This window comes from Fusarium sambucinum, chromosome III (genome assembly GCF_050947815.1).
Source record: "Fusarium sambucinum isolate potato_lamoka chromosome III, whole genome shotgun sequence".
NCBI lineage: Eukaryota > Fungi > Ascomycota > Sordariomycetes > Hypocreales > Nectriaceae > Fusarium > Fusarium sambucinum.
In genome coordinates this window covers 2,132,228-2,155,314 of record NC_139292.1, presented here as the reverse complement: position 1 = coordinate 2,155,314, position 23,087 = coordinate 2,132,228, and the positions used below count along the sequence as shown (strand labels likewise).

General features: G+C 48.6%; 7 protein-coding genes across 7 annotated transcripts; 3 read left to right on the top strand and 4 right to left on the bottom strand.

Moving 5' to 3' along the window:
- Positions 1-1,470: 1,470 nt before the first annotated feature.
- FSST1_010904 (histidine phosphatase superfamily) lies at positions 1,471-3,095 on the top strand (the record flags this gene model as incomplete). The annotated part of the gene is made up of 2 exons (XM_083233983.1): positions 1,471-2,928; positions 2,982-3,095. 2 exons carry the CDS (start codon positions 1,471-1,473, stop codon positions 3,093-3,095), a joined length of 1,572 nt encoding a protein of 523 aa, XP_083080600.1.
- A 593-nt stretch (positions 3,096-3,688) lies between these two features.
- On the bottom strand, positions 3,689-6,040 carry FSST1_010903 (uncharacterized protein; the record flags this gene model as incomplete). The annotated part of the gene is made up of 1 exon (XM_083233982.1): positions 3,689-6,040. The coding sequence occupies one exon, from the start codon at positions 6,038-6,040 to the stop codon at positions 3,689-3,691; it is 2,352 nt and encodes a 783-aa protein (XP_083080599.1).
- Positions 6,041-10,399: 4,359 nt separating this feature from the next.
- On the bottom strand, positions 10,400-11,730 carry FSST1_010902 (agmatinase; the record flags this gene model as incomplete). The annotated part of the gene is made up of 3 exons (XM_083233981.1): positions 10,400-10,995; positions 11,077-11,533; positions 11,611-11,730. 3 exons carry the CDS (start codon positions 11,728-11,730, stop codon positions 10,400-10,402), a joined length of 1,173 nt encoding a protein of 390 aa, XP_083080598.1.
- A 1,431-nt stretch (positions 11,731-13,161) lies between these two features.
- On the bottom strand, positions 13,162-14,221 carry FSST1_010901 (Rho family GTPase CDC42; the record flags this gene model as incomplete). Its single annotated transcript, XM_083233979.1, has 4 exons — positions 13,162-13,227; positions 13,300-13,678; positions 13,880-13,999; positions 14,199-14,221. 4 exons carry the CDS (start codon positions 14,219-14,221, stop codon positions 13,162-13,164), a joined length of 588 nt encoding a protein of 195 aa, XP_083080597.1.
- A 4,443-nt stretch (positions 14,222-18,664) lies between these two features.
- FSST1_010900 (major facilitator superfamily domain-containing protein) lies at positions 18,665-20,226 on the top strand (the record flags this gene model as incomplete). The annotated part of the gene is made up of 3 exons (XM_083233978.1): positions 18,665-18,769; positions 18,827-18,965; positions 19,025-20,226. The coding sequence occupies 3 exons, from the start codon at positions 18,665-18,667 to the stop codon at positions 20,224-20,226; spliced, it is 1,446 nt and encodes a 481-aa protein (XP_083080596.1).
- Positions 20,227-20,586: 360 nt separating this feature from the next.
- Positions 20,587-21,207, top strand: FSST1_010899 (uncharacterized protein; the record flags this gene model as incomplete). The annotated part of the gene is made up of 1 exon (XM_083233977.1): positions 20,587-21,207. The coding sequence occupies one exon, from the start codon at positions 20,587-20,589 to the stop codon at positions 21,205-21,207; it is 621 nt and encodes a 206-aa protein (XP_083080595.1).
- A 55-nt stretch (positions 21,208-21,262) lies between these two features.
- On the bottom strand, positions 21,263-22,699 carry FSST1_010898 (mercuric reductase; the record flags this gene model as incomplete). The annotated part of the gene is made up of 1 exon (XM_083233976.1): positions 21,263-22,699. The coding sequence occupies one exon, from the start codon at positions 22,697-22,699 to the stop codon at positions 21,263-21,265; it is 1,437 nt and encodes a 478-aa protein (XP_083080594.1).
- Between the last annotated feature and the right edge of the window lie 388 nt (positions 22,700-23,087).

Genomic DNA, 23,087 nt, shown 5'->3' with positions numbered 1-23,087 from the left:
TTAAAGAATTAAAACTGACCACGGAAACGGAGGCAGGGACGGAGGCGGTGGAGCTGAACCAGAGGAATCAATCTTCAACGGGGCGGCTGGGCTATGTGCGCTGATCCGGGAGGCCCGGGAGTGAATGGATCCACGATTGATACTTGGTGTTTATGTATACACGGTTGTGCTCGTTCTCGTATAGTTCCGAACAGCAATGCGAGTATGTCTGTAATAGTTGAAAGGGTTCAGCATTTTATAGTCTGACAATAAATAAATATACGGATAACTTCTCCAATGTCTCAGAGTCTTAGCCTCGATCATTGTTGGTTTAATGAGGTCATGGTTTAAAGAGTAAAAAAATAAAACGGGGATTTGGAGCCAATTGGGAGCCACCAGGAAGGAGTTTAGGGAATAGATCAACAGACGAGTTATAGGTCAAACAAGACAAGGCGGATGACAAAGGGCTTAGACACTGTACAAGACAATTACCAAGGTGCACGAAGCACTTGATGCAGTAGGTACTAAGATCGTGGGTAGCAATTTGGTGTTTTTGACCAAATTCTTACAATGCTCCAACTGGTAAAGACGGTTCCATCGCTGGGATCCTCGAATTCCTTGTTCTGGAAGGAGCCAAGACCTTGGCCAACCTGCCTAGTCTAGTATGGTACCTGCCCAGTCTAAGCGTAGGTAGGTAGCAAAACAAGAGGCAGGCCCCCAGGGTATCAGAAAAATTGACCGTTGAAAGCCTAAGGGATGAAATTAGTAGGTCACTTTATGCCCGTTTAGACATGGTTCTTAGACTACTTATTTTTATACCCTAAAACTTAGGAGGCTATTTTTTTTTCTGCTACCCAGTAGGCAGGTACGGGTCGAGGCAGGCAGCATGTGACAATGGACCCCAGATTCTAGCTGGACTTGCATCTTTGCAAATTGATCCCACTACAAGATTGACATGTAAGAGAATACTACCGATAGACAAACAAGACTCAATTGTCAACGAAATATCATACACGGAGGCTCATGATATACTCTCGACGGCCTTTTTACAGAATACAGCACATGGCCAAAACGTCTCTTGTAAGTGTGAGGCGAGCAGACAGCACAACATAGTCCATCACAGTATAGTACCAGTATGGGCAAACATCTATTCAGCTACTCATCGTTATTCAATCATCAATTGTTGCACAGAATTCAGCCTCATCCTCCTATCATCCTTCTTCACAGCCCCAGAAACAGCCCTGCCACATTTCTCTATCATGCCCGCTCAACGTCATCGACCGGTGCATCTCAACGTTGTTCCCCACTCGGCCCCGATCAACGGCGCCGACAGGGTTTGGATTCCATACAGTGTCATGACTTCAGCTAATCAGATGATCCTTTATCGTCTAGTCTAGTCTATTCTGTTGGTCATCTTTTTGATGTAAACATCAGTTACAGCACATAAATCAATTGCCGATTGTCGCTGCTGGAACTTGTCTGCTCTTCATCATGACAACCCTCGAGCCTCGGCCTCCGTACTCACAAAATGAGCTCAAACAGTTATATCCGCTTCAATTACGCCTTCAACACGTCCAGATCCTCCTCCGACATGGCGAACGCACACCGGTCAACGCTCGTTTCGCATCTGCGGGTCTCGCGACCTACTGGCCCTACTGCTCAGCAGCTCGTCGTATGACGAGCGCCATTCTGGATCCTTCTGTTGCCAACTCCCAAATTGATTCTGCCTCAAATCCTGGTATTACTGCTCTCGAGTGGAAGCGGCGAATCGAGAAACTTGGCCCTGATGATTCCCCCATCATAGCTACCGGCCAAAATGGCGAGCTCGATGCTATTTGTGAAATGGGCATGTTGACCGATCGTGGACGAGAAACTACCTACAACCTTGGTCAGCGCCTGCGACATTTATATGTCAACCAGCTTCGCTTTCTCCCGGAGAATCTAACTACCGACACTGATACGGCTGCTATATACCTTCGAGCGACGCCTATTCCTCGTGCCCTCGAATCTCTACAGCAAGCTTTCTATGGTCTTTATCCCCCATCTACTCGTGGCTCTCACCCTGGCCTCCATCCCCCAACCATCCTCACACGATCACCCGCCGATGAGACCCTCTTCCCGAACGACGGCAACTGCCGCCGGTTCGCCACTCTTGCTCGCGCTTTTGCTGAACGCTGTGCCGAACGATGGAATGATTCAGAAGAGATGGCATACCTAACTAAACGCCTCGGCCGCTGGATGCCTGAAGATAACCCGCGTGTTGCTGTAAACTCTCGTCCTCGTCTAAGTGGAATCATGGATACTATCAATTCCACAAAGGCTCATGGCCCAGATACTCGACTTCCGAAGGAGTTTTATGATCCAGAGGTTAAGCGGATCATCGAAAAGATCGGCGTTGAGGAATGGTATGCCGGCTATAAGGAGAGCGAGGAGTATCGCACGTTGGGTATTGGTGCTTTACTCGGCGACGTGGTTTCTCGCTTGGTCGGCAGCGCCGAGCATTCGACTGCGGATGGTGAGTATGAGCTGGCCACCAATAAACAAGGCTCTATCACTATACATCCGTCTGTAAAATTTGGAATGAGCGGGTGTCATGATACTACACTTGCCGCCACGCTTGCCAGCCTCGGGGCTTTCAACGAAGAAGCCTGGCCACCATTCACCAGCCATGTCGCGATTGAGCTCTTTCGCCATATCGACACGGCCACCACGGCTCCCAAACCCGGCAGCGCCCTCTCTTTCGTGGGTTTGGGCAACAAACCAACACCTGTGGCTGGAATTCCACCACCAGGCATTGGCCGGAAGAAGACCTCAGACCTTACCGAGGAGGAAAAAGAGCGACTCAAGGGCTACTATGTCCGAGTTCGCTACAACGACCGTCCAGTCTCAGTCCCTGGCTGCAAATACCAGGGCAAGCACCTCGATGGTGACGAGTCCTTCTGCACCCTAGTAAGCACTCCAGCCCTTCTTCCTCTTCTTCGCATTACTCATATTTCTACTAGGAGGCCTTCAAAGAAATCGTGGACAAGTACACACCTACTAATTGGAGAAACCAGTGTCGTGCCAACATGAAGGAATCTGCGTTTCCTTCCAAGCCCGAACCTTCGGGTTACTGAACGTGTGAGGGGCAGGATGGTTCAAGATACAACGATGATGCGAGTTTAGACTAGTCTTAGCGTTGGAGTTCAAGTGCTTTCGTTAGACTTAGACATTAGAACGATTGCATATTCATACGGAAGGTATGGCTATCCTTAGGGACAGGCTTAATGTGACATATTGGTCAACAACGTGTTGTTTTGTGATCGTATAATCTGCGTTCAAGACTATAGTTCTTAAACTAACCTAAGACTTCGTAGTAGACATAAACGCAGGTGATATATCCTCTCATCCGTCCCATGCAGAATCTCTTCTTTGCAAACAGCGTCTCGTCTCAACCATAAGCGCCCCCATCTTATCTAAGAGGGCGTATTAATCTCGTTTCCACTAACGCTCTCTCCCAACTGAGCAGAACATATGGACAACTTTCAGAGCATAAAAAGTCAAGATACGCCGAAAGGGTAAATTATCAATAAAAGAAAACAAAGAATGAAGGTATGCAAAGCCCAGGCATCAAGGGGAAACGCCATAAGCGGCGTCAATTACAACGTTTAAGCAAGTGTTTTTCGTCCAATTTCGCATGTGATGAAAACATAAAAATGCACAAGCGTCATTAGTTCGCAACCTCCTCCTCAACCCATCCGTTCAGGCCTCCTTGGATGGCCAGGCCGAATCCTGATCCCATGCCACCATAGCTAGCTTGGTAATGATGACCTCGTCGCTCATTCTCGGCGGGCATGCCGTTGGAGTTACCACCATTCTCAAATCCAGGAGCAAGCACAGGCAGACTGACAGCCCTGCTGTGTTGACCACGACCGGGTGCTAAGAGGCCACCAATGGTAGTTGAACCGGGTGCTGCGCTGTTGGCCGAGTAGCCATTTGAGATGCTTGCTGACTGACCGTGACCGGAAACGGGAACTTGTTGAGACATGGCGAGATCGAGGTCGCTAGGTGAGGGCTGGGCTGTGCCGAACAAAGCATTCTGCTGAGCAGCGATCTGCTGCTGCTGGTGATGCTGTTGTTGCTGAGCCTGGTGGGACACTTGGCTCAGATACATTGTCAGAGGGTTGCTGTTGGCATTGAAGAGAGCAGCTGACTGTTGAGGAGTGTTGCCGTTGGTAGGAGAGCCACTGTTCTGGGATCCGTTAGGTGGGGGAGAAGAGACACCGTCTCCTCGCGGAGACTGTGCCTGCTGCATTTGGCGAGGTGGGTTACCGCAGCGGTCCTTGCCGAAATTGACCTTGAACTTCCTGTAATCCTCCCGGCCCCGAATAGCCTCGATGGCCTTGATAGCATTGGCAATGTTGGTGAAGTTGACGAAAGCACAGCTCTTTTCGCGCAAGGTGTTGACAAGTTCAATCTCACCATACTCGGAGAAGTCCTGTCGCAGCCGCTCCTCGGTCCAGGTCTCGTCGAGGTTACCGATGTAGACATTTCGGGAAGCACCTCCGCTTACAGCCAGAGCGATGGCTGGGGGAAGAGCTCCGGAGTGCTTGCCCCAGCCGATCTTGAGACGTCGATTATGGATCATGAGACCCTGGATGTTGCTGAGGGCGTAGAAAGATGCAGCAGCGGTAGGATCGATGAAAGTAACGAAGCAGATATGCTTGTCAGGGATATAACGGATGTGATGAAGAAGTCCGCCACGAACAACATTGCAAATCTCCTCAATCGTCGTCTCGGGATGGATGTTGCCCAGGTAGATAGTTCGGTTACCAAGGTTGTTGATGCCACCAGCAGTCGTGGCGACGGCAGCGGCAGCAACAGACTGCTGAGCAAGGGCGTTCGAGATCAAGTCACGATCAGCGCCTGTCAGCATGTGGGCGTATCCAGGAGCAATACCCAAGTACTGGGCAGCGTTTTGTTGTTGGGTCTTGGAGACATAGGCACAACGATCCTTGCCGTAATACACGCGACGAGGAGCCTGCCACTTGGGCTCCTGTGGGAGCTGAGAGACCGCCTTGATGGCATTGGCAATGGAGAGGTAGTGTACGAACGCAATGCTCTTCTCGCGGACAATCTTGATTGTGTCAATTGCACCGAACTTACCAAGATCCTCTCTCAGTTCCTCCTCGGAGACCTCCTCGGGCAAGTTACCCAGGTATACATTTCGCGATGCGCCTGACTGCTGGACAGCCAAAGCGACGGATGTAGGAACCTGGGAGGGCTTACCCCAACCAATCTTGATATCCTGACCCTTGATGCAGAGCTTTTTCAAGATAGCATCAGAGTGGAAGTGAGTAGCAGAGCTAGCATCGAGGAATGAGATGAAAGCACAGTTCTTGTCAGGCAAGAGACGGACAGACTCGATTTGACCACTTCGAACATGACCAAGAATCTCCTCAGCAACAGTGTCCGGGGGGATGTTACCCAGGTAGACAGTTCGGCTAGTTCCTGTAACGACACCAGAGCCCATTGAAACAGGCGAGGTGGGAGGCAGAGGTGCTTGCATGCCGTAGCCACCAGTGGGGGACTGGGGAGGATAGAATTGAGGAGCACCGTAGGTAGAAGGGGAGACTATTCCTCCATACGACTGGGGTGAGATGGTATGCTGCACAGGGCTTGAGATCCCATTCTGCTGGTGGTGGTTTCCCTGCTGCTGTTGAAATCCAGGAAGGCTCTGAAACTGAGGGCTGGCGAAGGCAGCTGGGGTGCCAGGCTGAAAAGGACTGCCGAGAAGCAGCTGAGAAGGCAAAAGGGGGGTAAATTGCATGTCAAATGCAGTACCCGGAGTGGCCATATCTGCTCCATTGTTGGAAACCTGCTGGGCCATCTGCTGGGGCTGAGTGTTGATTGAGGGGATGTTGCCTCTTCGAGGGTGTCGATCGGCAAAGCCCGAGATGTTAGAGTTGAAGGCACCGTGGGAGAATCCAGTATCACTGTTGGAAGGCTTGGAAGCGTGTCCGAAGCGGTTGGCAGGGCCGTTAGGGGCACCTTGACCAACTGGGCCATTGAGGTCTTGCATGTTAAGCAGGTGAGGGGGGACAAGCGAGTCCCGCCCAGTGTGCGACAGTACAGCCGTTTTGAAGAATTGGACGTGCCCGATCAAGGCACGAAAAGAGCAGCGAAGTTGAGAAGATAGGCCGGCTGAAGAACTTCAGATGGTTCAAGTCCTTGTTCGAATTCCTAGCTGCACAGCAGAGCTGATCTTTCAGGAGACAATCGTTCAAAATCTCGAGAACAAATCCAACAAGAGAAAAAGAGGACCGTAACTGGAGCTAGTAGTTATGCAGAATAAAGCCGATAAAATCGAGAATTATGAAGCGTATCGACGTATCCAAAGGGGAATAAGGCGAAAGAGCTCAATTGAATAAAAAAAGGTCGTTTCAGGAAGCAACCATTTAGTATATATGTATTCGAATTTGAAATGTTCGGCCGAGTCGAAACGGGAAGTTTTGGCAAGGCTGAAGATGCAAAATGATGGTTGTCGATTGCAAGAGTGAAAGTATCGAAAAGTCGAACGAGAAACGTAAAGCACGACAGTGCGTAACTTGGCTTGGCTTAGGATAATATCCAGAGGAAGACGAGCGAGCAGATAAAAGTATTAATAAAGCAATATGGCCGGAACGAGTGTCGACGAAGCCCAAAACTATTGTCTCAAGAGAAGGAAGAGAGACGACACTGCATCTGCTCAGAAGCAACGAGAACTTTTGAACAGAGTGAGTGAGTATCCGAGGAGAGAAGAAGAAGAGACGAAAGTCGGCGTCGGTGAGAGGACGGCACAAATTTGGAGGGAAAGAGGAACCAAAAGAGGGAGAGGAAGAGAGAGAGGGATGAATTGCGATGTCGTTCAGGTCAGGGTTGAACTTCAAAAGATCAGGGACCAAGGAACACAGGGGGCGTGTGAGGTGAGCCTCAGGCCGACAGCCAGGACAAGAAGATTAGGTAGGTAGCTGTAGGTCGGTAGTGAGTGGTAATAGAGCCGGTCCAATTCAGGCCAGACCAGTCCTGTCACGTATTATGTACGTAGGTAGGAGATAATAATGCAAGGTAATAATGCCTAAATGAGCAAAGAGGCGCCAGGGAGGGAGAGAGAAAAGTGCCAGACGACCAGGTAGGGAATGAGGTGGAGGAGGGTCGGTGGGTGGGTGGAGTGTGCTGTAGATTTAAAGAAGGGATAATTAGCACATTCGAAGAAGAGGAGGAGGAAGAAAAAGAATAAGAGAGATTGGGATTACAAAAAGAGAAATGATAAGATGGAGTTATAGAAGCAAGACGTAAGAACGAAGGAGATAAAGAATAAGAGTGATACCTAGAGAAGGAGCAAAAGACCAAGAAAGCAAGAGGAAGGTAGGTACTTGGGAAGGAAGGAGCAACGAATGGATGGACAGAGAGACAAAATGTTATGCAGAGCATAATCAATAGATGATTGAATTATACATCACCAACTCACTAGCTTAAACTACTAATCTAAACCAACGAACTTCATGAATAGAAATGACTGATGGCCAGTTCACCGCAGTCACAAAAGAGACAAAAAGACACGGCATCTCATGAATGTCAATGCACAACGAGACAACCAATCCAATGCACAAACATAAAATTAACAAGCCTAGTCAGGACCCGGTTAGACTTGGAAGCCACAAGGCGGCAACCGACGACGGACAACGGCCAGCCATTCCAATATCAGAATTAATGCATCTATGCTCAGGATAGCACAATAGTCGTATCAGTAGTGAACAAACGGAGAACCCGACTAATAGACCGGAACCCCTGGTACAGTCTCTGAGGAGGCTCTGGGGAAGAAAGAATTCAATGTCATCTCGACATATGTAACTACGGACACCAAAATTAAACCAACCAAGAACTAGTTTAACCCAACCTTTCAGGGGGGCGGGCCAATGGGCCATTGGCTAAAGGGGGTCAAAACTGGAATTGGGTGCTCCGATAGTTTAATGACCCTTACCAGGATCATGTCGATTCATTGTCCAGCAGCGAATTGATATTGGCAATGTACCAAAACCGTAACCAGAACTAGCTTGTGCAACAGAAGTATCCACGTTGTTTTGTGGCATAAATCCAAGGACGATGCGGAGTTCCGTTTCCATCAACAGAAGCCATGCATTATTAGATCTTGAAACCCGTCCGTTTCCATCGTTTGATACCAGCCGGGCTTTGAGACTCCAGACTATCTGGTTGTGAGTGAGGGTTGCCAGGGGGAAGACTCAGACAAGCCTCCCCCCTGTGAAGCACCCATACCATAGCATACGAGACCATCCAATACAATCCTGTCCCGTCTTTTGAGCCCTTGTCTGTGCCTGTCAATCAATCAATCAATCAGGATTGGATCTACCGCGACAATGCCAATGCCAATACCACGCGACTTTTGGAGGATTTTTTTTTTCCGAGATATAGGGGTAATTGATCTATGAGGTTAGTACGGACATCATTCTGTAATTGCTGTAGAGATAGTTCCGGTGATAGGAGTTTCCAATGGAAACAGAGATGGAAACCTAATTACCTAGTTAAAGCAATCCATTCCTAGGTAGGTTTGGGTTCGGGAAGAAGCAGATAGCGTGATGAAATTAGATGTATTTGTTAATTCAATGCCGGGTAAACTTTATGTATTTTGTATACAGACGAAGCGTTGGTCTTTTTCAACATTATGAGAACAACAGAACCTGCATGCTTCTGTCAACTGCTAAGCCGTATTGCTTTGGCATATTAACTACAAAATTCTAGTTTACCTTTAAGTCTACCTGCGTACTTACTATGTGAATGAGCATACCTATGTTAGATGGTTGCCCTTTTTTGTCCTCTTCCCCTGGTACGGACAATTTGGACCCCTATGTAATAGTGGGGTTGGGCCTGACGCTTCACCCGTTTCCTGCGCGCTAAAGCAATCAACCCAAGCATTGGATGGAAACTCCTCTCTCCAGTTCCACTGTTGAAAGGACCAGTTTGCCCGTTCAGTGTGACTTGAAACGCTTAACTACATCCCCCAACAAAAGAGGATCTCTATCACGTTCTCGATTTTGCCAATATCATGTCCATGTCCATGTCCATGTCCAACAGCTTTACTGGGGAATTCTTTGTGCTGTCTTTATTTAACCTTTCTACTTTTGGGTATTGGCTTGTCAGGTGCATACATTACCTGTGTAGGTACCAAGGTCGTACCTGCAGTGCAAGCGAAAAAGAAATAAAGCCATTCGACTCGTATTCTTTCTCTTTGCTGCACCGCATTGTCGCCCCCCAGTCAGCTGTGAAACATCAACGCGGGCCTTACCGCAGTTTTGAGGCATCTCATCTCACTTTCCAAACACAATCGCCTTCAGGGAGACGGAACTTAGTTCTATTTTCGGAAGCGTCTCAGGCGCTTCGTAAACGCGCCACCCGCTCTATGCTCTACTCTATATTCATGCTCATTCATGCTTGTGCCTTTTCGTTTTCCGCTCACTGCATGATTCCGATCGATGCTTACATGAGGGATGAGGGATAGAAACGTCGGTCTGATAACTCTTTGTACTAGTCGCATTCATTTACTACTAGTGGTCCCATTTCTGATCCCACCACGTCCCGCGATGCTACGCCTTGACCAGCTCAAGACTCTCGATTAACAAGGCCTCGTCCCTCACCTCTCGCCTATTATCCTAGGTCTGGAAGTGGCCGTCCCCTCCTACCACTCTTTGCCATGTGTCACTTTGTTCCGTTAGTGACTGATACCCATGTTTATCCGTTCGGTCGACTTGTGAACTCGTACATTCATCACTATTAACATCATTGCCCTCTCTTTAGGCGATGGTACAGATAACTATGATAAAGCATTTACCGAGTCTAGCAAGTGATCAATGCGAAGTCTCAAAGTTTCAACCAATAATTGTCCGTGCTTGTCAACAACCCTGAAGTGTCACTTCTCCTCTTGGCTCACAAACCACCTACAGGTCCAAGAGCGGGAATCGTAACACCCGAAGCTCCTTGATTGTCTTCCCAATCCGTTTTCTGTAGCACAGATACGTTAACGTGCTTGTACAATGAACCTTGCTTTTTCTTAGTTTGTTTATAGTGCCAACACAACGGTTTTGATAACGCCCCAACCTTGAGGCTCACGATACTGTAACTGATAGTAGAGTGCCCTCGACAAGAATCAACAGCAAAACCAACCGACTTTAAATTATAAGACAGATCGAAAGGATCTGGGGGATCATGCATCATGTTTACAATGAAGAGGCATAAGTAGGTGGAAGTCTGGTTTCGTTTCATTATACAGTCTAATATGTCTTCATTTACATCCATAATCTCATATAACTCCCTTCCCGTCTCATTCCTGATGAACATGCAGTATTCTGTCTCATAATACATAGACTTGTCTTTAGACGTGCTATAATCACAGCTCATCTTTTGCCCCAGCAGCATTGCCGCCGTTGCCCTCCTTACCACCATCTTGAAGGCCCCTCTTGACCATAGAGCTAACGATTTCATAGACAACCTGTGCAGCAGCCAGGGCCGTTTCCTCGCCTCCATTCTGGTAAGCAGGGGATACTTCGACAACATCAGCACCGACAAGATTCAGGCCCTCAAGTCCACGAAGGATACGGATGAATTCGCGAGTAGACCAACCGCCGGGCTCAGGGGTACCTGTGCCAGGCGCAAAGGCAGGGTCGAGAACGTCAATATCCACAGAGAGATAAACGGGGTTCTCAGTACCAAGGACCTTGAGGATACCGTCGATAATGCCCTTTGTTCCAAGGTCATCAATGTCGTCGGCGGTGAAACGGACCCAGCCTTGGGATGAATCATCTTCGTGGTCGGAGAAGTCGGTGCCTGTGAGACGAGTGCGCAGGCCAGCGTGGACAGAGCGCTCGGCAGAAGAGTTGGAGAGCAAGCCTTCTTGGTTTGCCATCCAGAACATGGAGCCGTGGTTAAAGTGAGTAGCTCCCCACCATGAGGGATAAGCAGCTGGGTTCCATGTATCAAGGTGAGCTGTGATGATTGTGTTAGTGGTAAGGTCTTTGGCAAGCCTACACAAGGGCCCGATTTTTCAATAATTGCCAGTCGACTCACCATCAAAGTGCAAAACCTGGATAGGCTTTCCATGGATCTCGTTCAGAGCTCGCAAAGCAGGGAGAGCCAACGAGTGATCACCACCCAATGTCACAAGACGAGCCTTGGGTGCCAGCGCGGAGACAGTCCTGCGACGACCAAGCTGCTTGAACGCCTGAGTCATCTGCTCACGAGCAATGCCATTGTCAATTGGTGTAACAGAAACGTCACCGCAGTCAACAATCTTAGCCCAGTTCTGGTACGGGTTGATACCAGCTCGGGGGTTAAAGCCACGCATCGACGTTTGGCGGGCAGACGCTGAGCGGATTGCCCGAGGGCCAAAGCGAGCTCCAGGGCGGTAGCTCACGGCTGTGTCAAATGGAACACCAACGATGGCGATGTCAAATGGTTCAGTGGGTTCTGTCAGACACTTGACATGCTTGAGATGGGCAAAGGTGTTTATGCCAGCAAAGGGCCACTGGCTGGTGTCAGCGTATATTTCATAATAATCCACCATGGTGATGAGAAGGTTTATCTTCGAGGATTGTTACATACTTCGTAGCCCCATTTCGCCTCGAGCTCGTCGAGTTCCTCCTTAGTCCACTGCTTATCGTCATGTTCATGGGCGCAAGCCGCTGCCAGACCCGCCAATGAGAGGAGGTTCAAGAGCTTCATGATGCTGGTCTGTCGTGATATGCGAGTAAGTCCAGCTGGCAGTATCTGACTTCAGAATTGAGAGGAGGATAAGAAAAGGAGGAGGAAAAAGGAGACGGAAGGGAAGGAAGCAACATCTAATATAGCAAGTTACAATCTCTCATAAACCCCTCCTCCTCCTCCTTCAGTGTCTCCGCCGGTTGTCATTCGGCCCCACGAGTCAAGATGTGTCAACCCACGCCTTTCCAACATAGAGAAAGACTCAAAAGAGAGGTGCCACACTATCTAATTGGCTAATCGATCGAGTAACTATCTGAAAATGTCACAAACCCACCCCGCAGTTCGCTACCGGCCGTCTTCTTCCCCGCCTCAAAGGTCTTGAACACTGTTAGGAAGAGGCGGTTTGCCTGATTGAGGCATAGAATCGCAGATAAACACTTATGAGATCACCTTTGGGTTTAGATAAAGTAGCCAGAAAATGGGTCCAGTCGATTTGGAACTAGGTTGAGATAGGAAAGTTGGAGCGACAACTCACTTCATCCGATGTCCTCGGCAGTTGTGAAATAAACAGCAAAATACGACTTGAAAAGGTTATGTCTATTTTTCGTATGAGAATTATTGATGTTATGCTCCTAATAACTCTCAATGTTCGGGAATACTACTTTGCCAACAAAGTGATCGGTAAGTAAGTATGACCTTCGAAAACACAACACCCAATGGTAAGCCCATGATATATACCTAGCACTTCAATATCGGCGGTCATGGTCCCCTCGACATGACAATGCTCATCAAAGAGCAGGCATACATACAATTTCAGTAAATCTTTCTAACAGTCAACATAACTCATCAAGGTCCCAAATACGAAATGCAGAAATTTTCTATAACATAGTATGAATCAAGACAAGACATTGATGTAAATTGCACCCCAATCGCCAAACTGTCCTATCAAAGCATTCCCGCCTGGATGTATGAATTGTCATCGCCCGCAAGCTCTCGCGTACTTCCCCGCCCCTTACTTCATCAAACCGTCTTGAGAGGATCAGAGAACGAGCGTCCTTAGATGCCGGCCATAAAAACTCAACGAGTTCGCGGAACAGAGCCGGCTCGTCGTCAAGAGAGGCTCCGGTTGCCGGCCAGGGCTACGCCCAGCGTCCCTTAGCAGCTCTTTGATCCGCGTTGCCGTTTTTTCGATCGTCTGTCTTTCCTTCACGAAACAAGACACATTCTCGTTCCACCATCTAGATAACCCACGCTGAGAATAGGACGACCAGTCCCCGCGAAACACCTCACGTTCCGTTTCACCCGCCCAAGTCATTCCAATGTCGTCTCGTCGTGCCTTTATCAAGGGTTTCGATTCGTGCATCTCAACTGAGCATGTTCCTGGCTGACAACCATTTCCACTGAGTAGAACAAGGTGGTGTCATGACCAGGCTGTGGCCTACCTCTGTCCTTTTATAGGACGAGGCACTTGTGTGACTTCTTCTTTGGGGCGGGGGGTTCGAGAGCAGCCACAATAGCCTGCATAATGGTCAGAGGAAATTCTAAGGGGGCCTTCCTAGGCCACAATGGGTTTCACGAATTACAACATACCTCGTCAAACACATCCTTAAGTTTGTACTGGGTAAGGGCACTGCACTCGACATACTTGACCGCACCTAGGTCTTTGGCCATTCGCTCGCCGTCCTCTCGTCGCACTGGCTGCATCTTCTGCTTTGACAGCTTCTCACGGACGCTGGGATCATCTCTCAAATCGACCTGAGTGCCAACAATCAAGCAGGGAACGCCAGGGCAGTGGTGGCGGACCTCGGGGAACCATTTCTCGCGAACGTTTTCGAATGAAGCGGGCGAGGTGACGGAAAAGCAGACAAGGAAAACATCGGTTTGGGGATATGACAGAGGTCGCAGCCGGTCGTAATCTTCTTGGCCAGCGGTATCGAATAGTCCGAGAGTGTATGGCTCATCACCGATCCTGCGGCCTGTCAGCAATCTTTCTACAGCCGATTGCGTTCGTCCGCTGAAAACATGCGCAAAAGGGTTGTATCGCACAGGACTCAATGACATTGCTCCTGGTGACCAATATGGCATTCGCAGCACAGGACGTCCATTACAGGTGGGGGCGCGGTGTGTGGGGGGGCTGGCGTCGATCTGAAGGGTGTGCAGGTAGACTCACATAACAGTGACAGCGTAGTTGTCGAAGACAGTCGGGACATATTCGGATGGGAATTTGTTTGTTGTATAGCTGATGAGAAGACAAGTCTTTCCAACAGCACCGTCACCAACGACGACGCACCTGAATAGGGGTTAGATAAATTAGCTCTTTGAGAAAAAGGCGAAATGGCAGGAGAGGGACGAAATGGCATGCAGTGCCGGTGCGCAGGTATGCCGGGGGCGCTGTGCTTTAGAGTGACCTCGGTGAGGAGATAAATCGAGGCAAAGCACAGCAACGGATAACGCAACACAGCGGTACGAGCCTGTGCTTCCAAACGTACTTGATAGTAGCGACAACCGCCATTGTTCCTCTCAAAGGCTCCTGTGCAGGAGCTTGACTCTGTCAAAGCGAAATGCAAGCGGTCGAGAGTAGCGAAGCTCTATTGGCGGGCGGATGCGCGCAACTACGGTAAGAGAGCGGGGGGAAAGCGGAGCGGAGAAAGTCGAGTCGGTGTCGGTATTGGTATCGATGTCGGGGAAGATGGGTCGCGAGATGAGGGATAAGTCAATATCAAGAGATTGTTTTCGGCGTTGTATGGTTTTGATGGCGGATGTAGGTGGTCGGAGTCAAGATTGAGGTGGATGCGGCCTGTGGTAGATAGGCAGGCAGATTGGTCGGCGGCGGATGGGCAACTATGGAGTTGCGTTGCGTTTTGGTTCGGTTTGGCCTGGTTCGGTTTGGCCTTGGGCGTGGTGCAGCAAATGGGTGGAGGCGGAGAGGCCCGTTAAGTGAGAGGAAGGGGAGGAGAGGAGAGGAGGGAGTAGGAAGCAGGATGCTACCTGGGTATGGTTGGCGGGAGACACGGGCAGTTAATTGATTTGATACGGGCCTAGCAGTAGTAAAAGAGAGAAGAGAGAGAGGGAAAGAGAAAGCAGAAGGGGAAAAAAGAGAGAGGCGCAGGGTCCTAGATTGGTGATAACGGTAATAGGTAGATAGTTACTAAGTGGTGGTAATGGGAATGGGAAATGGTAGCTCGTGGCAGCGGCAGTAAGTGGCAGTGACCGTTGTGCGCAGTGGGCCTTGATGAAGTCTAGGCGGGCAGCAGAGCAGTGCACAGTAGAACATCGTTGTAGAGACACCAACCTAGCCAGGCAGAAAATCAAGGCAAAGCCAAGTAGGACAAGTCTGACAAGGTACCTGCTACGTTGGATAATGGACCACTAAGCCTACTCGCCTTAGTAGGGACCAGCGCTACCAGTCCATCCCAGAGCCAACCTTTGCCAGCACAGACAAGACAGGGGATGGGTATTACAGGGAGTGACCGAGGAGGGGGAGGTTGGATCAGCACCACTGAAGTTCCAGGTTTAACCCAAGGACCCGACAGATTGTACCCAGGTATGTGCTTTTACGTACAGCAATGTACAATGTTGAGCTGCGAGGCTGGTGGTATAGCAAAGTACCATTTCGAACAACCGAGTAGACAGTCTACAAGTGGAGGTGAATTGGTATTTCTGTCTGCCCACCAAGCTACACATGGCAGCAATGAAATCGACCACTGCGAGGTAATACGGACAATAAACGGTCAAGATCAGAAATGCCGACCACCTGTCAGTAAGTGACTACAGTAGCAGTGCCAGGCCAGTCCGTGTTGTTGATGCCTGTGCTACTCTAGATACCTCTTTGGGCAAGTATCGTCGTGTTTACCGACTTTAAGGATCCAAGATAAGAGCAAGGGTCCAAAATATTGTGGGCGTGTTGATGGGCAATTATGTTGGTTGATGCTAATACTACGGACTTGAGTGACAGGTAACTATTGATCAAGACAAACAGATTCAGTCAGAACCTAAAGAGACCAGGTATTAAGAAGAAATTGTGACTGTAGTTAGTACATATGAAATGGCGATGCAAAGAAGCTCGGTTTTTTTATTATTAATGACAGTCCCTATGTGCAGCGACGATCCACTGTTAGCTGTTAATAGCTTGCTACCCCTAAATCCGTCACATCAACGTCATGTTTTCAAGTATCGCTCTATCGGTCGGGTATCGGATTCATTCACCTTAATCTTGCCTGGTATCATCATTACTCGATTCAACTTACCTTTAGTCAATCATGAATTTCTTTTGCCATCGACCTGAATATGAAACAAAATGCTAGAGATCTTCTTTGTGACGACACAACCTTGACCGTGGCACAAATATATGGTCTGTCTTTGTCTACAAAAAGCAAATAAACGGACAGCGCGAGAACCCTTTCCTTTGATCAAATATCCCGACTGGTAGTGCAGAGTACCTAGTCAAAAACAACAAAAAGAAACGATTGGTGACAACACGAGACCGGTCAACGGCGTCTCTACTTCTAACACTATGGCTCAAACAGTTGCCAGTACTTGCACAAAGGCCATCTGCATCGTGAAAAAGCAATAATCAGTCAAGGGGGTTAAAGACTAGGATGATGATCTTCCTCCACGAGTTGGTCAGATCTGATTGTTCTCCGTGCGCTGCTTTGTTGTCCTTTCAGAGATTGCTTGTCCTTTGGACCGCTTTACCATGTGGTTTGGTCTCATATCAGATGGTTGTCTCATCCGATTGGGCTCGCTATATTCGGAAGACTCGTCCTGTCTTGTCTTAATTACTTCGCCTCGCCTCGCCTTGTGTATTGCACGAGCTGCTGTGAGGCCCATGGTTCGACCTTGGACATGGAAATCCATCTAATGATACCCGAGAGAACTGGGCTGAGGCCTATTGTAGGCCCAAGCTCGTAACCAACTTGGTCCCTTGTGTGGGCTAAGTTTGTGTATGCCCTATATCGCAGCGTTTGTGTCTTCGTCTTCGTCTGTGTATCTCTTCTCCTAGCATCCTTTAAGGAGTGTGCTTTGACGCAAATTGAGAACCACGCGTGACCACAGCACATGGTGGATCTCTATGCCATGCGTTTCGTCTTGGGGACCTGTGTAAACGACCCCGGTTTTCTTTGACGATCAGTTGTGAGTCGTTTATGTGAACAATGTTGAACATAGACTCCTGTCCAACACACACTGGAGGTCTGCAAGACCAACCACAGCCAACCTCTTTTGCAAGGCTGCTCAAGTCCCTGCTGTTTGCGAAGCCAACACAAGCTACCCAACAGATTGCCGTTAGTCAGGGAATTCGGCTAAACCACGTTGACAAGACAGACAACCTGGTAAGAAACAAAAAATCGGTGACTGGGGGAACACGCGCAGACCCAAATCTCGGGATAGTTATCCTAGCACCCGCTCGCTAGTAAAAGGGAACTTACCGACAAACACTTTAATCCACACTCAAGCTTCAGCCCAGGGATATTACTTTTACCAAGGATTCCCTACTCAAGTTTATGCAGTGGAGATCAGTCTCAAGGCTTGCTTCATACTACACATGCGTACAAGTTGCAGTGCATGTGAGTCCGTTTTGTCCTGTCATATGCCGTTTATTTAACGGCTGTCAAAATTCTCCTAATGCACTGTTGGTTCGTGTCGAGCAACGTGGGACGAGTACAGAATAGGGGGATGCAACTTAACTGTCTGTCTCACCGTCCCATCAGACTGCATACTATTTCCATCCAACGTGGCTCTGACTGAGACACGGGCTCCATTTCAATTTGCATATCTGCATGGTCTTGTGTAGCTTAAATTGAGTCCTCCTGTTGGATGAACATGGTAGTCAAGTCGATTATCACGGAGCACCCTGAATTTCGAAACGAACGTTGTCGAATTCGGTTGAACGTTGGTAAAGCTTCAGGTTAAGTTATCAGCATGTTAATTTATCAAGGTTTCAATCCCATCTTTCCTCAACACCGAGACTTAACTTCTGCCATCTTACCGATTGACCCTTATTTTGAAGTGAATACAGAGCACACATTAAGATATATATATATCTAAAATAAGCACATAGATATATATCTAGTTTCTTCTTCTTTTTTCTTCTTTTTTTTTCGAAGCTGAGTGAGTATATAGACTACTTTCTCCAATGCCTACCTTCCTATCTAATAGGGTGCTGTCACATACATATGCCAAGGCCGTCGGCGTACCTCTCGGCGAACTCGTTGACGAGGAGCTACGAAAAGTGCACCATGCCACGCTCTAGACACTGTAACGCCACCTCTACATGAATTCCTCTTTTCGACAACTAGAATTGTCTAGATTCTGACTAGGAACTCGTAAATCAATATGCAATCATACCCAATGGTGACGACCTGAAATGATCACTCTGAGTGTTGTTGAGGTAACTTCCAGTAACATAAAGACTTTCGCATTCAGTATTGTTCATAACAGCCGTGAACTATCCACCAGGAATAGATCTTCAACCCCATACTTCATATGGCATATCAAGAGATCTTCCGATATGCTCTTAACTAAATCGACTAGCGTCCGCGAAGCCGTTGAAGTATATCTTGAAAGGTGGGTAGCTCCAGCCTACCTACATAGTATGTTTCCTTCTGTCCACAACGTTGAATGGCCCGGACTAGTTTCTCCTTGCAGATGATCATACAATCGATAGTTGAGAACAGCCTGCAGCTTCGGCCAACATCTCGAAGTCATCAACACCCAATCTGGCGCTAAGCCACAAGGGGAGAATTGACCTGTCATCCATCCATCGTTGGGGTGCAAAAGGTCCGCAATCCGGAAAGTTGGGTGGGTACAGAGAGAAAGAGGAAAGAGGGCGGCTATATATCGAGAGAAAATAGAGTCCGTTATAACTCAACGGTTCCGCTCTGGCTTGTTTTGCTTTGATGGACACTCTTTTGGAATTTGGCAAACTGAGTGCTCTCTACTGAGGCGACTGTTGACCATGAATTTGCTCGGATGGACTCAGAGGGATAAGCCTCCGGTCCTGCTCAAGGTGAGGTCCTCAGCTGGTCTCATCGTCACCACCTGTTCCTTTGCCATCTTCACTGTAAGTAATATCTGTTCTCTGGCCTGGCAGAACAGCTTGACTTATCTCACTTGACAGGACATCTTCCTGTACGGTGTCATTGTGCCTATTCTCCCATTTTCTTTCGAGGAACGGGTTGGCATTAGTCCAGACAAAGTGCAGTATTGGGTTTCGATAGCATTGGCCGTTTTTGGTGCTGCCCTCCTGGCAGGCTCTCGTAAGTTTTTTTCTTGCCCCTTGAAACGACGATCTGGTTTCTGACGGTGGCTATGACAGCTGTTTGGGGTTATTTGGCGGATAGAAACCACAATCGTAAGATCCCCATGCTGATAGGTCTCATCGTACTATGCGGAGCTACCGTCTTTCTATGCGTTGGCCGTACGCTCGCTCTTTTCATGGTTGGCCGTGCTCTACAAGGTATATCAGCGGCACTGACTTGGACTGTTGGCCTCGCGTTGGTCGTTGATACTGTCGACAAAGAGCACATTGGTAAAGCTATGGGTTGGATCAGCACTGCTTGTAGCCTGGGTATCTTGGTGGCACCTCTGCTGGGTGGTGTTGTCTATGGCAAAGGTGGCTACTATTCTGTTTTTGCAATGTGTTTCGGTCTACTTGCCGTAGACATTGCCCTTCGTCTTGCAATCATTGAAGTCAAGGACGCCAAAGTTTGGCTCGATAGGGCGGGAACAACATCACCCGCAGGCCCAGAGTGCGCTTTGGAAGGGCCAATTGAATCAAAGGGCGACAAGACTGAAGATGCACCTGTTCGGATAACTGACGACCAGGCTAAGGAAGTGCCAGACCCATCACGCTCACCTATCAAGACTCTAGTCAAGCTTTTGAAGCAACCCCGATTCTTGGCTGCTCTGTGGGGAACATTTGTCCAGGCACTTATCAACACGGCACTTGAAAGTACGCTTCCTCTTCTCACGCATGAGATCTTTGGATGGGACTCGATAGGGGCAGGTTTGATCTTTCTGCCTTTGATTCTGCCGTCTTTCCTCGGTCCTGTGGTCGGCATGATTGGTGATCGATATGGGCCCAAATGGCTTGCTTCCTTTGGCTTTCTATTCGCAACACCCTTTGTTGTGTGCTTAATGTTTGTTGACAAAAACACCATACAGGACAAGATCCTATTGTGTGGTCTCCTCGCTGGTGTAGGTATCACGATGGCCTGCATCTTCGGCCCGCTAATGGCCGAGATCACTTGGGCAGTTCAGGGCGAGGATGGAACTGGCGGTGCTGGTCAGATTGCTCAAGCGTATGGCTTGTATAACATGGCTTACTCGGGAGGATCTTTGGTAGGGCCTATCATGGGCGGAATGGTCAAGGATAGCTCCGGATGGGGCACTGTAGGCTGGAGTTTGGGTATAGTTGTGTTTGTGTCAGGCATTCCAACGTTTTTGTACACGGGTGGACCTCTCAAACACAATTTCAAGATCAAAGATCGAAGGAGAAGAAGTTTAACTGAGGATTAAATAAAAGTGATGGAGGAAAATCAACAATTAAGTACCAAGGTATCAACAGTACAAGGTGCTTGCCTCTAATTCGTCTCCATCTCACACCCAAGGTGTAGGAGCGGCCGTAGTCCGAACTAAACCCAAAATGTATAGCGCACCTGCCTGACTGCCAGGTAACTAACTACCTGACTTCGCTTGTAGGCAGCTTCAATATTCCTCCATCTTCAAAATATTCTCTATCAACCGTTTACCTCTTCTCATCTTAATAAATATAAAGCATAGTCGATAAAACGGCGAAACAGTCGTTCAAAGTTGACGCCTTCCTTACTTAATTCGAAACTAAGCTCCCCATAAATTCGAGGTAAAACACTTAGCATCATGGATCAGCAACACATTGACAAGCTCCTCGAACGCTATCTCGGCCTGCTGGATGAATATACCCAACTACGCCAATCCTTGTCGCAACTGCAGTCCGGTGTCTATCAGAACATCGCTCGTGCAAATTTTTCTGGAGAGAGAGGCATGAGATACGGCCAGGATCACTACGATGAAAGAATGCAAGCAATACGGCTTCTATTTATTGGCCAAAATGAGCACCAAAGTCCCATTTTCTCACTCTTCAATGCCCCCGAGGAGGAGGAGGAAGAAGCAAAAGGGGAAGAATTGGATGAAAGCTCGGCCACTGGCGGGCCCAAGCAAGGTCCAAAGTCAGAGACTGGAGAGGAAAAGCCAGCAGAAAAGAAGCCCAAGAACAAGAACCCTCTGCGCTGGTTTGGCTTATTTGCTCCCATGAGCCTCCGCACAGCTCAAACACAATCTGTAAAGGCAGTAGAGGATATCATTCCCAGGATCGTGTCTATCAACGCTGAAATGCTCGATGTCGAGATTGAAGTACGACGAGCTCGAAAACGTCGTGCCAAAGCAGAGATGGCAGAGAGAAAGACAGGTCAAACCACAACGGACACTCAGTTACAAAGTCCAGCACTTGAGGCATCATGATGGTACTGTTATTTCTCTCAGAAACGGAAACAGGCAAAATTCTCGAAAAATCGAATTATTCTAGATGTCCCCAAAGGTTGTTCAGACTCTCGGCCAGGGTCGGGTGAGCATATACAGCTGCCTCCAAATCCCACCACTTCAAGTTACCCATCATAGCAGTCTGCACAATCGACATTATCTCACCCCCTTCAAGACCCAAACATGTGAAACCAAGAATCTCTCCAGTCTTTACATCAACAGCCGCCTTCATCATTCCGCGTGGCTCTGCTGTCTCAAGGGCCCTTGCAACATAGCTCATCGGCATCTTGGCAATTTTGACCTCTCTTTTAATGTTGAAGAGATCGCGAGTGTGAAGTCCGACATGACCGAGCTGCGGATCCGTGTACATAACATAAGGCGTCAGCACTCTCGAAACCGAAGACTGAGTCGTTGGCATGGCTGGAGTCGTGGATGTCATGCTCTTTGGCAAGAGGTTTGTGCGGATGATGCGAGAATCATCATACGATATGTGCGTGAATGCAGCACCGCCGTGGCAGTCGCCCAGGGCATAAACATCGGAAGCTGAAGTTTGTAACTTATCATCCACCACTATATGTCCCTTGGTCGTCGTTTTAATACCAACTTCGGAAAGGTTGAGTCGATCGGTGTTAGGTACCCGCCCTGCAGCCAACAGAATATGTGATCCAGCGACATCAGTCTGACCATTTGTAGTTTGGACGTTTACCACAAAAGAAGTCTTCGAGTCTGCGGTGGATGAGATTGAATTTACTGTACTCGACAAGTGTACAGCGAGGCCATCCTGTCGAAGGATATCGTAAAGGCATTCGGCTATGTCAGGGTCCTCGCGTGGCACAAGCTGCTTCGCCCTCTGAATAACCGTCACTTCAGAGCCCAAGCGACGAAAGAGTTGTCCAAACTCGAGGCCGATATATCCGCCGCCTAGCACCACGAGATGTTCTGGGACCTCGTCAAGCTCCATTATAGAGGTTGAGTCGAGGACTCGTGCTGGATCAACATCACCCAGACCCGAAATCTCTGGTCGCGATGGTCTCTCACCCACGTTGATGAATATCTTGTCGGCACTGACCTCCTTCTCGCCCCCATCATTCAACGCAACTTTGAGTTTCTTGTCTCCCACAAAACTTCCCTCTCCCATAATGACTTCCACTCCCGCTGCATTCAGACCTCTGACACTACCCGAGTTCCATTGCTCGACGATTGTACGCTTACGCTGCCTCACACGAGCCATATCGATCTCAAAGTTGCCGTTTCCTGCATGTACGCCATAATCTTTACCTCGTCTGACCATGTAGGCCGCTCGTCCAGATGCAATCATGGTCTTTGTAGGTGTACATCCAACGTTGACACAAGTGCCGCCCAGTGCCGTGCGTTCGATGACGGCTGTCTTGTGACCGGCATTGGCAAAGGCTTTAGCGACAGGGTTGCCGCTTTGGCCAGAGCCGATGATGATAGCGTCGTAATGGTTGGCCATTGTGTGAAGCAGTTGGCGTTTGATTATCCTTGGGGCGAGAGTAAAACGGTAGGCTAAGCTGGCGAGCCGGTTCATTTATACAGACATGAGTCGGTTGAGTCGGCACTGATTTAACTGAAGACGACCAAAAGAGCCGGGGACAGAAGCTTCTTATGTTTGGGTCGCCTATCATCTGTTACGGTGTGGTAGTGCTTACGTTTTTATGACTGTTGTTAAATACACTTTGGATGGTGGAATACCTGCATCAAGCCATCATGCTACCCCTCATAAGACTGTCACATTCTCCTTGGCCAGCGAGCTTCGTCAATAACGCTGACCAAGTGCGGGCGCTGCAGAGTAAAGCATGAATAAGCTGCTTACATAGTGTCGCTGATGGCGCCTCATTGCT